The following is a 20,694-nucleotide window of genomic DNA, read 5'->3' as shown; positions in this document are numbered from 1 at the left end:
TTGGGTCTCAATCGTGAAACCTGAGCAAAACAGACCTGTAAGTTGTTCATAAAACCCTCCTTATGTAAACCGCTGCACCGAACTCCATGCAACAGTTTACACAAGAATGGCTTAAAAACTATTTATACAAAATTCATTATGCTGGTGTTTCCCGAAGCACACCCATTAACTAATAATTTGAGTATAAAACGGACTTAATTTCTCAGTGGTGTGGCAGAGAAAAACTCCTAGAGAAACAAGATCATGGGTTCAATTCCCAGGGAACTCTCAAACTAATGAAAAAGAATGAATGAGGATAAAAACATTAAATGGAAACAAGTCAACAATGAAATGCAGCATCTGACAAAAAGCCAAACACAAGCAATTTCTCACACACACACACACACACACACACACACACTCACACACACACGCTCTTAAACTTTAAATCCTGTCAAACAGGAACTTAAATTAAGATTTTTGAGTGATGGAAAATAAAATAAACCACTTCCACGGCATTGTTGTTTGGAATGATTCATCGAAATGAATTCATAGAAATGAATCTGTCTGTTTTTGTAAATTATGTTTAGAGTATGAAGTGGAATAAATGGTGTGGAGAAACTTTTTGAGTTCCCTTCAGATATACATTCATATATCCCCCCTCCACACACCTCTTTAAAACCTTACAAATTTTCACACATCACATGAATGTGCCTAATTCAATGTCAGAAATTTGAGGACACTGGGTCTATTATTCTCTAATGTGGAGCTGTCAAAACGCAAACAAGGACAGTCACCGTTGTGAAGCACACCACGAGTAATCGTTTACAAGATGCTAATCGTACCATTTGCAGTGAAGATCCCCGGGATTGGGCAACAGTCTGTGACTGTGTCACTCCAGAACAGGATGTGTATGAGAAAGTGTTCTTCAAGTGCGAGTGCTTGAGGGTAAATATATTTCTTTTACATCTGGCAGTGCCTGTAGCTGCTGCGAGGGTCTGCGGGTTCACCAGCATCCACTCCCCTTCATGGTGCGGGCCTCTGGAGGGCTCAGGATGTGGGAGTTCAGCTCGGAGTTCACTTCACTGTTCCTTTCAGCTCCGTAATGGGGGACATCATGTCCAAGTCGGTACACAAAGAGCACGAGAATAATCTTCAGCCCAAGGCCACGAGCACACACACAGCTAAAAATACCCCGAACTATGGAGGAAATGCAACCAAAACGGGGTGGGCTGGGGCTGAGCTGAAATACCCTGCAGGTCCTCGGACACGACATATTCAGGTTGCCATACATTTCGCTTCTTTTCCGAGTCTAAAAGTATACACACAAAGCACTTGTTTATGTCTGACTAACCGCATTCTTGATGACTCACATAGTGACGAGAGAAACAGTTGGGAGATCACATGACCACTATATCAACCCTAGAGCTCAGACTCAGAAAGAGGGAGCTGACGATCTGCCAGCGTGACTACTCAGGAAAGAATGCCAAACTGTCTGTTACCAGTAAATGGTCACTCATAAGCTGCTGCAGGGAAACATTTTCAGAGCCTCCCGAAAAATCCAGTTAGAACTCATTTAGATGAATACATATCACACAAAGCTCAGATAATTACACTATCGGTCACAAGTTTGATGTTAGTACGTTAAACAAAAAAACCAAAAAAAAAACTGAATACCTTTATTCAGTAAGGAGGATGCATTAAATTGAAAAGTGGCAGTAGACATTTATAACATTACAAAAGATTTAGATTTGAAATAAATGTCTATTGAAAGAATCCTGAAAAAATGAAGTGAAAAAATTTAAATCAAAAATGAAGCAGTGAAACGGTTTTCAACACGGATAACAAATGTTTTTTGAGCAGCAAATCAGCATTTTTGTAGAAATATTTAAATTGTAATATTTCACAATATTACGGTTTTAGTGTTTTTTTGTGATCCAATAAATTCAGACTTGGTGAGCATAAGAGACTTCTTTCAAAAACAAAAAAGTATCCCTAAACTTTTGAACTGTAGTGTATACTTGACCGTGCGTTCTGTAGCATGCTGTCCATTTCCACAGACACTGATTTTGACCAGTCCCTCAGTCTGTCAGGATAAATTATGGAAACCAATGAAGCTATGCATTCAAAAAGGTATTAAAATCCACTTCTGGTATCCTTGTTCTGGTAAAGGTCGTACCAGAGTAACTATTAGGGGTGGGGAAAAAATCGATTCTTAGATGCATCGCGATGCGGATGTGGACGATTCTGAATCGATTCACAAATGCCAAAAATCGATTTTCAAAAAAAAAAAAAAAAAAAACTTTTTTTTTTTGTTTGTTTTTTTGAAAATCTATAATAACGTAATATTGACGGAACGGAAAAGACGGAACTCTGAAGCGTGGAAACAATATTGTCAAAGCTTCCTCCCGGCTCGGAAAGGGCAAAGCGCATTACACAATCAATCGCAACTTTTATTGCCAAGGATTTGCGTCCAGTCGTTGAGAACCAGGGCTTTCGCGCTATGTTGCACACTTTGGAGCCGAGATACAACGTCCCATCTCGGAGATATTTTACAGACACAGCGATCCCCACACTCTACAACAAGACCAAAACCGAAGTCATGGAATCACTGAAGAAAGCGGGTAGGATAGCTGTAACATGTGATGCGATAACATCCGTATTTTATGTTAATAAAGATTCAGAATATGTTGAAGTTTGTTATAATTTGTTATTGTTGTGATTTTTACTGTAGTGAATTTACTGTTGTGAAATGGAAAATCAATAATCGCTAATCGAGAATCGTTAATAATCGAAAATTGACTGTAATTGAATCGGGACTTCAATAATCGTAATCGAATCGGGAAATCAGACAGATTAACCACCCCTAGTAACTATACATGGACATGACAACAGATATGGCTAAAACCAGTAAGTGATTATTTTAATAATCTAATGTAAACATCTATAAATGTTTAAGCCTTCTAGAAATGCTTTCAAAGCAGTATTTTAACACTTTTCCAAATCAATACAGCACGATATTGCACTTGGACTGTAAATGCATTAATATTAGGGCTGGGCATTAACAAAGTTTACAATTCGATTCACAAGCTTACGATTCAATTAGATTTACGATTTGATATGGATTAATTGGGGCCTATCAGGTACAATCCTCTCTTTTTTAAATATAAACATTTAAATGGTGGCTGTCATAAAAAAAACGTTGGATTTATTCATACATTAAATATTGAAAAACGGGTTAAGTAACAATATGAATTATGCAATAATGCAATAACCCATATTAGCAAAATGGTTCTCTCAAGAGCTAATTTTTAATGGGGTAAATGTAACATTGTTTACAAGCTTTTTCTGACATTTCCATTACAGTGAGCGATGACATGAGACATGATACGGATTCGGAGTAAATTGTACTGTATCTCTCAACATACCTTCTGATGTTCATTCATGTTTATTTCATGTAGTAACTAGTAAAGCGGAAGAGATGATCAGTTCATGTGTGCTCCGTGCTGCCGCCTCGCTTGAACTAAAGCAGCTGCACGATCGGTTACACCACATTAAACAGCACCAAAATGGTATTTATTGTTTGAATTTCATAATAAACAGAATTTGAAAGCAGACACATTTTCCTATCAGAAGTAGCTTATTGCGATATATTAGATAGGGGGGTTAAGCTACAAAGTTGTGTTAATTCACCAACTGAAAACAGCATAGTCTGAAAGATACCGGTTCTTCAAAATGAGAATCGATTAAAAACGAGAAATTTATATTTTTAACCCAGCCCTAATTATTATATATGCAATTTCTGTTTGATTAAAAACAGGCGCATAAAAAAAGCAGCATTTAGATTAACTTTGTTTATTATCTTTGATGAACACACACTGCTGTGTGATCGTTACAACAACAGCTGACTGTTAATGTGCCTACAGAAGCTAATATCTCTTTCAGCAAAAAGCATAGGCTGTTTGCACCAGTGTGTTTACAGTACAGAGATTATCACCATGTCAAACACTAGGTTTCCGCACATTTCTGCAATTACGTGTGGTTGGCGCTTCCAAAATGATGTCATGCATGTTGATAAAGCTCAACGAGTATTTGCCCAGAACTTTCCTTTAAAGCCCAAGAGGCCTCTTGAATTCACCTAATTCACTAGGGCTCCCAAACTGAGCAAACACATCAGGAAATTCACAAGCCAATGTGAGACAAAACACACGCCAACTGTCTTGTACCAGCAACATGCAAATGAGCTGTTGTGACTGCAGTGAAAGTGGAGTGATCACCCACTCACACACAGAGGATGTTTGGAAAACACATCAGAATTATAGGAAGGGATCACACTTAAGTGACAGACTGGAGCTGGAAGCACTACATGACCCCACCATGAGTTTAGTCCAGCTGGTGTAGCATGAACACGCACACAGATGGCCAATAACCGCCAAATCTGTGTGGTGCTGTAACCTCATTCAATACGCTTATAAAGTTCAACAGCCAAATAATTCATTCAAACACAATGGGGATTTTTTTCCATAAACAACTCGAGAGTTGTTATCCAGCTGTTCAGAGCAGATTTTAAATTAACTCTTCAAATTAAAAGAGGTTTAGAATAACAGTCAACAGTCTATTCGGTTATTATCAATTGACAACTCTGTTTGTGTAAAGTGTTGATGAAAAAAACTAGACAAATTCAAGTCAGGCTTTGCATTTTCCCATATTAATAAACAAGGGATAACTTCCTCTTGTGTGAAGTCCCCTCAGTAGTGCTAGTTTCAGTTGCTTGTTACACGCGTTACTCATCTTCCTTACGAGCAACAGGACATCTTGATTACCTCATTTCTCTACTCTAGTGCTGAAACAATTACGAGTTATTTATCGTGACTTTTGACATCCTTAGCAAGAATATTTTTCTAAAATTCTTCACTGAAACAGACAAAAAGAAAACACCGATGTGGGTCTCAGTCTACTAACGTTTTTGTGTTGTGTTGATGTGATGCATTTCACAAGAAAATTACACCTAAGTAAAAGAAACCATGTTTTTACCAAGCAAAACTGAATTTGCAAATCTGGGCAAAACAATCGAGATCTCCGCACGATTCCGCACGATACCAAACAGATTAGACCAGGGTTTTTCCTGCATAGAGAATGAGGCGGCCGTCTCAGTCAAATTTTGTGCCGCCTCCGGCTCTCGACAAATCTCGGAGAGACCGTCACATGCTCAGATACACTTTTTTCACCGTGACGGTTAAGTTGCGGGTTCCCGGCCTGTGTCCATTCTCAAACCGTATAGTTTGCCGATAGTGCTGCGCGGATCATAATCCGCGGGTCGGACCGGGCAAGTAATAAAAACATAATGTTACAATTAATCGAGGGTGGATGACAGATAAATCAGTATAATGTGTTCAGTTTAATAAAGACACGGATCTCTCATCACGGTAAAACACAATGAACGTGCGTCACTCTTTTACTTTCGTTTTCAACAATGTAATTCTCTTCAGGGAAAACCAATCAAGGAAAATATATCAGGGCTCGACATTATAGTCCCTGTAAAGGCAATTCTAAAAAAAAAAATTCTAAACTTTAGAAATGTATTGCTAAAACATATTACAAAGACTGAACTGTGAAGTACTGAATTGTAGAGTTAGACCGTTAATCAGTTTTTCACCGTTGCTGTGTTCAGGATTTTTTGGGCGGGGCTAAAACCCCTGACGCTGGCCCCTCCCCTAACAATAGAGCACATTCGCATCAGTTCGAATTAATGTCAGTACTATTAGTAGCCTACTACAGCCTACAGTTTGCGAGCTAGCTATGCATTCGTCACGGAAATACTCATCACTTAACAAAACAGATCGGTGTCCTTATTTAAGTTAATATTTTTTCATCAAACCGCAGTTTTTGCAAGTTCCCGCAATTTTTGAAAGTTCCCGCAATTTCATCGCATAAAATTGCATAAATATCCCGCATATTCCATCGCATTTTTTAAGAAAACGTGCCGCATAATCAAGGATTTTTGCCCGCAACAATCACAAAAAAACTCAGCGTTTTTCTGGAGGGACTGAAAGTCGATAAAGTACTAGCTAAAACTATTTTGTTGTAGTATTGAACAGATACACCAAAGTCAAGCCACAAACATCACTGTGAATGACATGAACAGATTCATTTTCAGGTGGCGGCCAAAGGAAAACCGAACAGTCACTGGACTTTCCAAAAAACCTAAAAACCCTGTGAATATTTTCAAAATAATTGTACAATTACATTGACATTGATTATAATACCAAGTGAAACTAAAAACTAAACTAAAATCTGAAATCATAATTGTTGACTTTCTAATGATATTGAAATAAACATTCATTATTACATTAATGGATTCAAAAACTTGTGTCTCACATTATGTACACGCACACACAAGAAAAACTCATCTTAGACTGCTTAAATCTAGTTAATACAGACTAGGTGATGAACACAACAGACATCTGTGACACACCGATGAACTGTGGCATTAACTGAAACTTTGACAATGCTAGTACACGTAATTGCTGCATCCTCAATTACATTTATTACAAAATGCTCTAACCAGGTCGGACACAAGATTCCTGAACACTTAACACAGAAACGCAGTGCAATGTTACAATCACAGCCAATCAGAACAGTGCGTGCAGAAGTTCACGGTTTACTCGCTCGTAAAACAGTGCACAGTGTAAAACGCATACCTTGAGTTCTGATGCTTCACCTGACTGACAACATGCTTTTTATGGCACTCTTTGTGGAGCTTGAGGGATTTGTCAACATACGGCATACATGAGGAGCATCAGGAATAGAAAGCAAGCGACTGTCAAACTGTACGGACACAGCTGATGGAAAATACTAGAATAGGTGCATTTCAGTTTTAACATGTACTGAGGAATAAAAAAAATAAAAATAAATAGTGAATGTTCCAAATGGTCCAAATTTATGTCACTGGTTGTCAAGCTGATTGAGGACTTTATCTTTAATTGAAAAGCATTGTGTAAAAAAGCAAGTTGGTATAGACTATACACCAGTTGTATGATAGAAACAGACAGGATTAAACCTCACAATGGTCATTAATGAAACAGATGATTTACTGATAACCCAAGAAAACTTGCCTCATCACAATAGACCGTGACCATGAGTCAGATTCTGAGAAATAAAACCATGAACAAATCTTGGTCGCAAACTGCAATAAGCAATACAGTATCTGGGAAAATGTTGGTCAAAATCGGAGCAGTAGTAAATAGTCAAGCTCTTCTGACCACTTAAGAGTCATCTGGAGTAGCATTTGTAGATGTAAGTGAACCATTAAAAGTTAAAAAGTTAAAAGTACACAATTCCTGTAAACTAGTATATCAAAACCCCCTGCAGGTTTTGAGTCCAGACGTCTGAATAAAAGGTAGTGCCACTTTCCAATGACGGAAACTGTCACCTTGTCGGTAGGGTCACTAAGATGTGGCAGGTCACTTAAAATGTTGTGGTCACGTGAAATATGACTGGCAGAAAATCTTTTTTTGAAAGCTTTTAAAAGCTTTATTTTTGGTCCCCACCTCGATATGTAGTGGATAACAATTGCAATGCTTTTAAATCCATTATAGCGCTTAAATAGTGAAATATGGACTTAATTTACAACGTTTAGCATTAGCATTTTGACAGCTGGGCAAATCCATTAAATTGTCAATCTTACCATAAATAAATAAAATAAAATAAAAAAGCTATAAGAAAAGCTTGTAACTGAACAGCCCCACGAGACACGGGGATGATGAAGATTGTAATGTGACGGCATTAGCATTGTGATTAAACCTGACTGAATACAATGTTGAAAAGGGAAATGCAAGTCTTACAAACGCCTTTTAAATCACTTAACAGCTAAACAAATTTCATTAGAGATGCACAATTTATCAAATTAAAATGTCAAAATGTTTAATGTCCGCTGTCAGGTTCCGCTATGTCAGGGGTTCCGACAAATTTTTCCATTCCAGAACCACTCTAGATAAGTATAATCTATCTCGAAACCCACCAACATATTTGAGATTTGGGGATGGACGGAGGGGGTGCCCAGAAGTACTATAAGTTTATTTAAAAAAATTGACAGAAATCGAGTATTTGATAAAAAAAGTAATTTTGTTTTATAGTACAACTGTAACATTTTAATAGTAATATTTAATATGAATATTAAACACTTTTTAAAGTAAATTAAATATGTCCATTAAAACTTGACACATCTTTGCTCCGGTCCGGATGTGAACAGTAATCCATGCTGCGAATGTTGTTAAACTCATTGCATTGTTTAGCAAAGAAATGCTCTCATGCTCGTTCCATGTGTCTACATGTGATATGCTTTTACAGACATATTTTTCCTTATGCGTTTTGGTAGGTAGCCAAATGCATGCGAGGGAACGCAAACAACGTACTCGTATGCCCGGTTCAGGCTACACGATTTTAGCATGATTCAGTTAACGTAGGGTGTCATGGGGATTCGTAAACGACAAAAGCCGTCGGGATGCAAGAAGCGATTGTTTTATCTCGTATAGTGTCATAGTGGACGACAACTGAACGTCACGACAGAAAGAATGGCATGACAAAAAAAATTCCGGTCTTCCACAACGGGTTCCGTCACATCTGTGACACTGACCAATGGGAGCACAGAAGCTCTTCCGTTCACAACTTTCAAACATGCCAAAACGAAAGCGACAATTAGTATTGGTGCACTGAAGATTCGTGGAGCTATAGTAGTACTCCTGCCTTTATGATGTTTTCTTGAGGATAAGCCACGACAGAGTGAAAAAAGATAAATGCTGGCAAAAGATAGCGGAGGCGCTTCAGCGCAGTTGAGTACATTTATTTTGACTACTGGCTAAAAATAAACAATATTTTACCTCAAGTTTTCTTTGGAGGATTCCATACGGACCTCTTCGTGCAAACTAGGATCATGTCCCACTGTCAGGTTCTTTCTTTTGGGGGCTTTTCTGACGAGAAGGCATGCAGTGCAAAACACGCCGCTTCAGTAGCCATTGTTTGTTTACACTCACAACACTTGTCAGTCGATAGTTCCACCTTCTCAATGATATCACACGTTGTTAAAGACAGCAAGTGATAATTGACCAGGAAGCAACGTGTAGTCTGACTTGGGGAAGAGTAATACTTTTGCGGCTTAATGCATTTTGAGAGTGCCCCATGAAGCCATTTTAAAGGTTCCTAGTTTTAATTTGGAGGTCTCCTACAACAGGTTTACATGCATCAAAGGTATAAGAAAAAAAAACCTTCCCACAATAAACATTGCCCATCACCACATTTTTTAAAGATTCTTAAGCGACTCGTCCTAAGATCCAGTCTCTCTAAATCCCTCCTTTCGGTGAGCCTGCTCTGCTATGATTGGTCAGGTGGCCCAGTCTGTGGTGATTGGTCTACTGCTTACAGCGTACCGAAAACAAAACGCCCATTGCCATAACTAAACTTCAGCTCTGGAGGCTTCCTCAGTGATTGTACACACTTGTAGAGAGTAGCGATGGTGTCGATTTTACCATATCAAATTGAGCACAAGTCTGCTGATGAAACAATGGAAGACCTAGTTGTTCAACCCGAACCTCCATCTCAAGGACAACTTGAGCAGGACGTTTCTCAGTAATACACTAGAGGTACATTATGAGATGTTGCAACTAATTCCTCACCATCAGCATTAGCAAGAGTCTGTCCATCGATGTGAATATTTTTAATTTATTACAGTGAACATGCGGGAACTGTATTAATAACAGTGATTCACGATAGTTTTGGGCTAAATTTTGCAGTGATGTAACAAAGTTTGTCAAACAAATCTGGCTCCATACTTTATCTTGACTCAAAGTAGTAAGAACGACAGACAAACTGCATTAATTGACAGTTTTAGGTAATAATGGACCACAGCTGATTAGCAGAAATATTTCAGTAAGACAGTGATAACGGGAGTCGGATACCCACACAAAATAAAACACAAAAACTACGTATTTTCAACACCCGGCAGAAAATATATACATCAAGTTGGTCCAAATAAAGTGGTTACTGTCCCATCTTTAATGGATAAGCATTTAGCAAATCCCGAGTTGACCCGCCGAGATTTGAGAAGCAATCGTCAGTAAAATTAACACAAAAAAAGGTTATACTGCTGTTGTATCGCTGTGGTCATTTTAACCACTGACTCTTCACATCCTCATTCTTTTGGAGGTGTATACAAAGAGAATTTGCTTTTGCAATGCAGAAAACAGCATCTTCTCAACATTTTCACAACACGAACCAGCTACAGTATTTGAGGCGAGGGCGGGTCAAAGTAGACGCCGTTCACAGGCAGCCAAAAAGGACCATATGCATTATGCTAATTTGTTACGAAATAAGGCTGGTAATACTGACAACTCGTTTCAGCAGTTCAGAATCTATTCTTATCTTTTTTTGGGAGACAATAACTTTGTGGACTTTGATCTTTAAAACTTTGCAGACCTTTTACATTCACAAACAGCTATACTTCACGCTGCATGAAAGGTAAGCATAATGGGGCACTTTAATAACTATTATTATACCATTATCGAGCACATCTTGCAGTTTAGCAACAGTAGACTATTTTACGACAATCAGTAATCTACCTGGTCTGGATGTTAAGTTTGGGTTTTAAGGGAGGAACGGAAGTACACCGAGGTGAAGGAAAGAATGTACTAATAGTTATTATGAATTAATCATACTTAAACGCACAGGATTTACCAAAAAATGTTCACCTATTACACAACACGTGTGTAAGCACATGAATTTGTTCTTAACCTCGTTTTAATGTTAATGACTTTGGAGTACTCTAAATTAGCGTCAATATGCAGGATAGCCATCTCCATAAAACAAGCCTAAACCATCTTCTTAAGGGTTTCCACACAACCTTTATCCAGTTGTGTATGAGTGTAACCTCACAGCTTGAGCTATAATTGCACATTTTCTTACTCTTTATGATGAAATACATTTAAAGGAACCGTATGTAAGAAATGTATTTCAATTAATCATACATTGGCCCTGATATGTCAGTAGACATTAAGAAATCATGTTAATTTCAAATACTTATATCACTGACAACAGTAGTCCGGCCAGGATATTGTCATTTAAAAGTGAAGTTGCAGCCCTCAACTGATGTTGTCATGTTGTGTTTTGGCCTGATGCGCCACCCTCCACCTATCTACCAATCACAACGTCAATAGTGTTTCGGCATCCGGGTTGCCAGCTCTCCTCTAGTCTGCTCTAACCTACCCTAACTCTAGTCGGATAAAAAAAAAAAGTCTAACGTCTAATGCCTATCTGGCAACCTCGAGTCAGGGGGGGAGGGGATACACTGCTCTACAGTAATTTGAAAGTGATTGCAGTACCAGTTTTGGCCACAATTTTACATACGGTTCCTTTAAGATAAAATTTCCATGGCGAAAATTTCAACTTGACACGTTCAGAAGGCCACCGAGAGTGATTTCTGCATTTTTGTGGCTTCAGTTGTTCTTACATTTTGTCTGATAGTGTCATTTGATTTTATTGAACTTTATTCCATTAGCCTTGACCCCTTAATTGCTATTCTAAATGAGAAGTGTGAAGCGTCAAGAGTCATTGCATTAATTTAACTTGTTTATGTTAATGCAAACTTTGTGTTCAATGGCTTTTGAAACTGCCATTCAAAATAGTAAATGTTATAGCCATCTACTACCAAAGTGCCTGGTCTGTTAAGTTCACCATTTTCAAAAGCCTGAATCTGATCATATGAAACTTTTGTAAAAATGTTTCCAGCACAGACTTGGTTAAAATCCACAACAAATAATAAAAATTAATAAATGTGCAAATATAACCTTACAATGTCTTTACCTTTGATACCTTAGCAGCAATTTGTAAAGTGTCAATTTGAAAGTGCACACTGTGAAATTCTTCATTGCTCATAGGCTCTGCTCAACATCATTAACTAAGTGTAATTGAATACAGCTTATGTTTCTGCCAAACTTCAATGATATTATACAAGTGCAACAGGTGCCACTGTGCTTTACGGATTTAAGAACGGCACAGAAACCAGGTTGGTTGCAGTACTAATAAGAACGTGAACTTTATGAACCTTGCCGACCAAACTCCCAAGACCACCAAAGAGTGACAAGTTGTGTTTGACTTGAAGCGTTGCTCGCACAGACCGATGACAAGACGGCTTCATATGCTTTCGGATCGCACTCGCGGTACTTCGATGTCATACACAGATCGGTCTGTGCAGCGCCGCTTCAAGTCAAACACACCTTATAACTGCAGAAGTGTCTGTCCTGGGCCATTAAACTTTCTGCCCCAAACACCCCGTGGAATAAAAAGTTGACCTCTGAACTGGACACAGATCATTACATACCACTATGGAATGTGTGTGAGGGAGGAAGTGGCTCTGGTTACTGTGAACCTGAGCGCACTCACCAGGAAATCTGGTTCTACAGGCAGGCCAAGCCCAAGCGTGACGCATCAAAGGGAGGGTGTAAAAACTGACGGCAAACAAAATGACTGCATCCCTAACGAAAGTAAACAATTACTCATTAAGGCTTACTGGGAGTTTCTCAGGACAGAAAGCTCCAGGCTCCCAGTGGAGGTTTAGGTACAGCAGGTTTGTTTGCTTGAAAGCATTTGCATAAATAATAAATGAAACTGTACCGAGTCAGTTGCTCGGGCCAATAGTCCCACCTCCCTCATCAATCTCCCCTCTCTTCTTTCACACTTTTGTCTCGCCAGCACTCCTGGGAGCTGTTCTTCCCTACATCTCAGGCTTCATAGCGGCCTGAACTGCCAGCAGAAAGAATTAAAACAGTCTAACTTGTTGTGTTTGTGTGTTACAAACTGTTCACGACGTTGAGGGAACTAATCTGTACAAACATCAGCAGTGACTCCATGGGCACCTCTGACAAACAAAACGGAGGTGTTTTTTTCCCCTTGCTTGAACATTTGCTGTGCAATGTTGTGTTTGTTCTAGCGCTTTGATCAGTGACCTAAAACGACTCCGAACAGGGTCTAACAAATGTCTATTGGAGAACGGAGCCAGGAGCGCACTGGCAGCGCAGCACACGGTAGGCATGTGTGCAATGTGACTGGAGAACTTTTTCCCAATGCAACTGTTCCACATGCCTCTCACGACTCAAACTTCAGGGTGGGAATGTCCACCTCGCATGTGACACTTTCACGAGTCTCAAGGCCGTTTGTTATGCTAAGAGGTTTAGTAGAAGAATAGTCTGAATATTCAGTAGGTACAGTTTCAGGGGAGTGTTTAGTCGCTTTCATTTACTAAAATGCAACATTAGTACAGCAAAAGCGAGCTAGATCACCCATTTAAGGAATATAAAGCAAGTTCAGTTGCTTTACTAAAGGACGATAGGAACTTAATCAGTCCATTCTAAGACCAGCACAGAAATAGATAAAAAAAAAACAAGGACAAACTTCCTAAGAGAAAAGTGTCCCTATATTAAATGCAGGCCTTGTGAAGCATTTGAATGTTGCCAACTAAAAACAGATATTTTCAGCATTAGGAAACATCTACAAACTTTTTCTTCTCCCAGATGTGTTTCGGTGTCTAAAAAAAGATCTGAGATATCTGCAGTGAGCCAAATAATGTCATAATCGTTTAAATATGCTTATTTGCAGTGAGTCTTAGATGAACACTCACTAAAGTTGCTAAATCATAACCGGCTGAACCCTCTCCTTCTGCCACAACAAATACACCACCCCCTTCTTCCTCTGAAAAACCCACCCCCTCCCCCTGCTTACACACACACCCCCTCCGTCCCTCCGGGAGGCTGCCTGTTCGGGGCTTTTAGCTTTCTTACCAACAATGCTACCCTTTAAAACACTATTTTGAGGCCATTCTGGGGAAAACTCCCAGTGAAGGACAATATTAAAAAATATTGCTAACCCGACAGTGATGACTATAAAATAATCCAAAAACGAGCGATACAAACCAAAAGACTACCACAAAATCTGAAAGTCTACGGGTATTAACTTCATCAGGAGTAACTACAAGCTAGAAAGCAACAAAAAGAGATTCTGCACAAGCAAACAACACTGGTGATTAAGTTGAGTAATGTTCAGAAAAGCAAATTCACAGAAAGCTGATCAGTTTTACCTTTTAACAGGGACAGAGCAATGTGCAATTTTTTCCAAAAGGGCATCCAGCGTCTGAAAATCCAGCAAATCATTGGACTTGGAATGCATTTTGTAATCCATTTATATGGAATCAAAAGCAAAAGCAAAACAGAAAGGGAACTAAAGGCAAGAAAAGTTTGTCACTCGATCCCAAAACACAGTAACCTCTCGCTCTCAAATGTCCAGTTCTGACGTATGTGTCCCAAAATCCACTGCGCCAAATACATGTTAATCCATAGTTAGTCCACCATAGTCCCGAGAGAAAGGTTTCGCGGTTCCTGAGAAGCCTCTGATCGCAGTCTCGCGGGCGGACGAGTGTGTGTGTGTGTGAGAGGCGCAGAGGCCTGAGGCCGGCTGGATCTGTTAGCTCTGTGCGCCGGTCGGCTCTCGACACCCTCCCCCCGTCAGCAGCACAACGGCCCAGTTGCCACAGGCACTTCGCCCCATTGTGTGTCCACCCGAGGCCTCTCACACAAACCACCTCCAGCGGGGCGCCAGAAAGCGGGGGAGAGCGAGAACGAGCGAAGTAAAACCCGGAATGCGCACTTTCTTTCTCTCACTCGTTCGCCGAGAACAGCGTGCTCTTACTCAACAGTGAAAATGGCTCTGGCGCTTCCTCATTGAGAAGAGGCTCTACCCACACACCCCTCCCTCGGCACTCTCCGGCGCTTGCTCATTCTCTAACCCCTCCCTTCTTTCACCATCAATAGCTTGAGCACTCTCCACCCTCCCTCTCTCTTCCTGCCTGCCTCTTTCTCTCTCCTCAACACACACACACACCTTTAGCTCCCTACCCCCTTCCTCCCTCCATTTCACCCTCCCCCACTCATTCTTTTCAGACCGATCTCCTGCGTGCCTCCCCCCACTACACCGAGGGCCGTCTTATCTGCTGCCTCTCCACACGCCGCACACATTCACACATGTCTAGACTGCACCGGCACAAAAAACAAGCCACACTGGGGCTACCCAACCGACACACAGAAACTGTCCTCCGTGCCAAACTACATGGATGCGAGAGACGCTGAAGCTCAGATGGGAGGGTTTACAAGGAGTAGATGGAAACGGTGAGTGAGTGGACCCACGGGAGGATGTATTAGGAGGACAACACAGGGATACACCTCCTTAAAACACATGAAAATACTCCTTGGACACCACTCAACACTTAATGCGAGAGGATGTTGATTTTGGTAGTGTCAAACTGAGGGGATGATTTTTTTTCATGTGTTCTCTGAGGTAGTAACGTTGTCACTTTGCCGTACTGGTGCATGATTCACAAACTTTGATACAGACGCCTCAAGTTTGGTGTGAAAACTGTGATCTTTGAGTCTAGAGCCGAGCGGTTTCAGCCATGGTGGCTTTTTAAAGGTTTAGTTTCACCCAAAATGAAAACGGTGTCATCGCTGTTGCTCGTGTGTTTGTCCTCATGTCTGAATGACTATGTCCTCCGTGGAACATAGTAAAAAGCATCATAATTCATTCATATGACTCATGCGCTATATTAGAAGTCGCCTGAAGCAATGCAGTAGATTTGTGAGAGTAAAAGACAGAAGTCAATATTAAAAAAAAAATATTTCCTTTTTTTCACAACTCTCGTTTGTCATTTGTAATTCCTTGCAACTCGTTTGCATATTCAAACAAGAGAGACCAATGAGAACTAAACACTGTTGATCTCACTGAAGTCAAACCTTGATGGTTGAACATGCGCAAGAGTAAATGACGACGTTTGAGAAGATTTTCAGAAAGTTGCTATTTAATTCTGGTCTATTTATCACACAAAGCTTAGATAACACTTTACAACAAGGTTTCATCCCAAACAAAGAATGAACAATACTTCCACAGCATTTATTAATCTCATGTCAAATAAATTTCAACATTTACTAATACGCTTTTAAAAGTAACTTTTCGCTTTTTGGTGTGTTCGCACCGCAGCAACTAGGAACGATTTTAGTTCTAGGGACTCCTTTTGGGGGACCTAAATTAGCTCCTACTTCAGATTAGGGTCTAGTCCAGCATTATAGGAACTACCAGTGACATAAATGCACATTGATTTGCCACGCGCATGTCAAACACCGGCAGCTAACATTCTTAAACGGTGTAAACATTTACTCCACGAACATGAAAAACAACGATAACGGCATTTACATGTTGTCTGCAGCATTGGGGGAATTAGTTCTCGGGGAACTATTCTAGTGGCTAGTTCCTATAACCAAGTTCCTAGAACTTACCAGTGCGAAAGCCCCTAAAAAGCTTGAAAATATTTGTGGACAATAGACTTAAGATCTTCTTATGCTTTATCAGCAGGTAAACTGTTAATCATGAGCCAATGTTGCCTTTAAAATATAGATTTATCAAAGCCCTTTGGCATTGTTATTTGCAGGAAGCAGAAGGCAGCATATTCACTGTTTTTAGGGAGAACATCGAATACCACATCACTACACAATACAAAAATACCACTACATTTTAAATCCATTTATCATGTATTTTCTTTCCACTCTTGTCTTAAATACTGTGAATCTCAGAAAGCAGACAGCCCTAAAATGTCTTCCCTTGTTTCGCCATGAAGATTTATCTTCACTGCTTAAAACATGTCCGAGTATGATTTATTAATTCTTCTGCTGAAAGCCTTGAAAACATCTTGCCACATAACCATGAGTGACTAAAAGGGATGCAGATCTTCATGACAGCAAAATTATTTATTTATTTTTGGTTATCAATTCAAAATGGATTTAGTAAAAATGTGTTAGATCCTGCCAAAATGTTAGATCGGATGGATCTCCATGTCAGATATATTAAATATATTAGATGATTCGACCAAGGGGCGCCGAATCCCTGCCAGAAGATATAAGTCTTCTATCAGCCTAAGAGTTTGACAGAGAGAGCCAGGGAAGAGCAGAAGCAGTGAGAAACAATGGAAAATTACTGCTTCAAGACATCGTCCTGTGACGTTAAAAACCTTGAAATGGAGACAAGTGGAGACAATGGAGAGGAGTAAAGAAAGTAAAATAAAATATATAAAACAATTTTTATTAATAATAAAATGAATAAATGAAAAATCAAATGTCAACTACATAAGTGACTAATGATTATAAAATGAAATCATAAAAACCGAGTAAATAAAAACAAATGTATGATGGCATTCTTAAACAGGTTGCTATTGAAAATCTTCAGGTCTTTCAAATGGGAAGTTGTTCTGAGGCTGTTTTCTAAACGTCTTTACATGGTTGAAACATGATTACATGATAATACATTTCAGTAATTTGTACTGTATATAAACATGAATGTGCTATAACTAGTAGTAAAGAGGAAGAGATGATCAGTTGATGTGTGTGTCGTGCCACATTAAAGAGCGCCAGAACTAGATTTATTGTTTGAAATTCATGATAAGTGACAGAATTTCAAATCAGCTCGTTTCAAATCAAAAAGTAACAAAGCTTATGGCAATTTATTGGATGGGAGGCATGTTACAAATAATGTTTGTCTCATGCATCAAATGAAAACAAAACAGATCAATCTATTCCTTTAAAAAAAAAAAATTTGATGGGTTAATCAAATGTAATGGTGATATTGATTTACTCTTTGTTTCTTTAGGACACTTGATGACAGACAGACAGGAATGAAAATGTGGATTCTTATTGTAACTGAAGATAATGACGTCCCGAGCACACTGCCTAATGTCACAAACTTTGCTATTTTGTTGGAGGGAGAGGTTTTCAAAAATGCTTCAGACCTGTAATCTGCAGTTTCTTACCAGTTTGGCCTTCTCTTTGCCTTAGACTTTTGAGTACTTTGAGCTTATTTTGTATTGTTTTAATTGATTGTTGTATTAATTTTATAGTTAATGAGTATGGTTGTGGTGTTTGACATTGTTCATATTTCCATTTCCATATGTAAAAAGGAGTTTTTGCTGCTGATTTCTATTAAAAGTTAGAACAAAACTTCAAGCCTGCAGTTGCAGCTTTATTTCATAACCTTGTATTAATGTTAACTAGAGCAAAATACCTTTTTCAATAAACCCATGTCTCAAACCCACATACTTTGAGATATATCAAGAAAACATCACAAGTTTACATTTATTAATTCAAATAAACAAGTTGACTTGGAATTTTAAGAATTTTTAGTCCACTGAATGGAAAGTTAGGAGTTCGGAATGACAGGAGCGTGAGTAAATGACCATTTAAATTTTTGCGTGAAATATTCCTTGAGGCACAGAACTACACAATGTTTGGGGACAACCTCTCATTCCCCTAAAGACATACAGACTACATCAACTGTCTCCTCCCCTGATGGCATCATCCCACCACCATCTGTCCACACACACCTCATCATCATCATCATGACTCAGGCTAATTTCCTTCCACCCCCCTCCCTCTCTGCCACCTTTACCTCACTTTCTATCACTTTCAGTTCAGGACCACCCAGTTACACAGTGGTCACAGTCACACACGCTGACAGTCAGCACACGGTGGAGGGGAAATACTGGTAGAGAGAGAGAGAGAGAGAGAGAGAGAACAGTGGAACGGAAGAGTGGAGGTTTGTGAGCTCCTGTAACTGGTAGAAGGTCACAGAGGGAAAAAAAATTAACAAGAGACACTCCAGTGACTGTCGAAGCTGAATACTCTCAAGTCAGCAGCTGATAATTTGTCGACATTTGTCAATATTTATACGCCTTTTCTGATCAAAACATACATTTTTAATATTTTTAGGCTTATTTGAGTCCATCAGAGGAAAATTCCAATATTTCAAACCTTGTACCCAAGATGATTGAAAATGCTTTAAGTAAATATAAATGCATTTTTAAATGACTTTCATTACATGTCGCGAGAATACATAAGAGCAATATTTACCTTCAGAATTTTTTTTTACTAACATTTGAACTAATAAAACAAATTGGACTTCTATGAACATTTATGCATGCAAATTGTTCACAAATCTATTAAAGGATTCCAAATAATATTTTATTTTAACTTATAACTGTAAAATTTTAAAACTAATATATTTATTGTTGTCTTAATTTCTTCAGTTTTTAAATGTTAAACCATCAAACTTTGATTTTGACAGAAAACTAATAAAATTAACAGCAGCTGGTTGTTAATTTGTTACTTATTACAAAGTATGGGAAGATGGTTGGCGCATGTTGCGTTCCCAAATTGGGGACGTTAAATTGACCTAAACTCAGAACAGATGCAGAGACCGCGTTTAAGTGAACCAAGCCGCTCTCAGACGCTGCAAACATTGGTGGATAATCAGCTGCTCACGTGTAAATGAACAGTGTCGCTCTTAACTCTGAAACATGCTGAATATTTAAGAGCTGCACGATGAATTGTTAAAAGATTGCGATCTTGATTCGAACACCCACGCAATCTTATTCCTAAACGACAACAATTTGGCTGTCTATTAAACATTTGACAAGTACGATTACAGCGAACATTAAGATCTGTGTTGCCGTTAACCCAGAGAGAGTTGTCATAGGTGTGAATTATTTCTGTTTAACAATCATTCAAATTATCACAGAAGTACTGGGATAAAAACTTACCGTTTAGATTTAAACACTAATGCCAAATGTAGTGTCCAAAATAGAGAAAATCACTTTTTTGGAAGTAACTTGATACTTTAAAGTTTGTATTAAATTACATTACATCAGTAGGTGGCGACAAGTGTCTACATTTTTTTTTTTTCATTGAATCATTCATTCAAAAAGATTTGTTCAAAAATTGCTGATTTATCCAGCAATGAAACAAGAAAAGTCTCTATGAATGTGTCATTGAATCATTCATCAAACCTAATTTAATATTTTCTTAAATAGACCACAGCAATTAACATTGTCAAATTACATTGTTTTGTAGTTGTCTATTCAGAATCGTGGGAGAAGAGATCTCGATTTAAATTATCTAACCAACCCCTAAAAGTTAACTGTCACAAAAACCTGTACATAAATAAGATTTGGCTGATTTCTGAACATTTTTAACTAGTGAAGACACAAAACGTCTTCACAAACTGATTATCAAGGTATCTCTCTCAAATAGGGAGGACATGTGGCCATCAAGTATAGCAAAACCTGCGCGAGCACGCACACACACACGGCTTCTTGACCCACCAGAGGGGACAGGAACCCTAACCTTTGACCTTAATTGCTCACATTCCAGGTAAACCTATCCAGACCGACCATCTGCACTCACTTTTATTGCCCCATCCCATGACTCAACCACTCCTTTAAGTGTGTGGGGGTGTGTGTGTGAGTATGGGAAATCTGTACATTTTCCATGTCTTTAGGCTGTGTATGGGGGGGTTGAGGAAGAAGAGACGTCCTCCAATTTCACATTCTGTCAGGAAACCCTCTGCAGCCAGAGCCTGGCCAACCAGCGGCAATCCCTCCACCCAGAGCACGTGCCTTCCCCAACACCGCCTGAGACAATACAGCAGCTGCCCGAGTGACAAAGCACAACTCTGAGAGGCTGGACGACCCTCACCAGCATTTGGTGGCCGTTTCTCTCTCTGTGTGTGTGTGTGTGTGTGCGCATTCAAACATGGACGGGATTGGGGAGGGTAGGGGAGTGAGGAGAACAAGGGGGATGG

At 39.2% G+C, this 20,694-nt stretch overlaps 1 protein-coding gene across 2 annotated transcripts in view; it reads right to left on the bottom strand.

The window, feature by feature from the left end:
• brd4 (bromodomain containing 4) overlaps window positions 1–20,694 on the bottom strand; it is a 52,392-nt gene that overhangs the window by 16,795 nt on the left and 14,903 nt on the right. Inside the window, exon 1 of one of the 2 annotated variants that reach the window (XM_079605900.1) lies at window positions 14,102–14,756. The exons of the other annotated variant lie outside the window; for it this stretch is intronic. Coding sequence (XP_079462026.1) covers window positions 14,102–14,202 — 101 coding nt within the window. The 5' untranslated portion in view covers window positions 14,203–14,756. Of the gene's footprint in view, window positions 1–14,101; window positions 14,757–20,694 lie in introns of those variants that run through there. 2 annotated transcript variants of the gene reach the window in all.

This window comes from Phoxinus phoxinus (assembly GCF_949152265.1).
Source record: "Phoxinus phoxinus genome assembly, chromosome: 1".
NCBI classification, from domain to species: Eukaryota; Metazoa; Chordata; class Actinopteri; order Cypriniformes; family Leuciscidae; genus Phoxinus; species Phoxinus phoxinus.
Note: the sequence above shows the minus strand (reverse complement) of the source record. Positions and strands in the feature narration are given on the sequence as shown.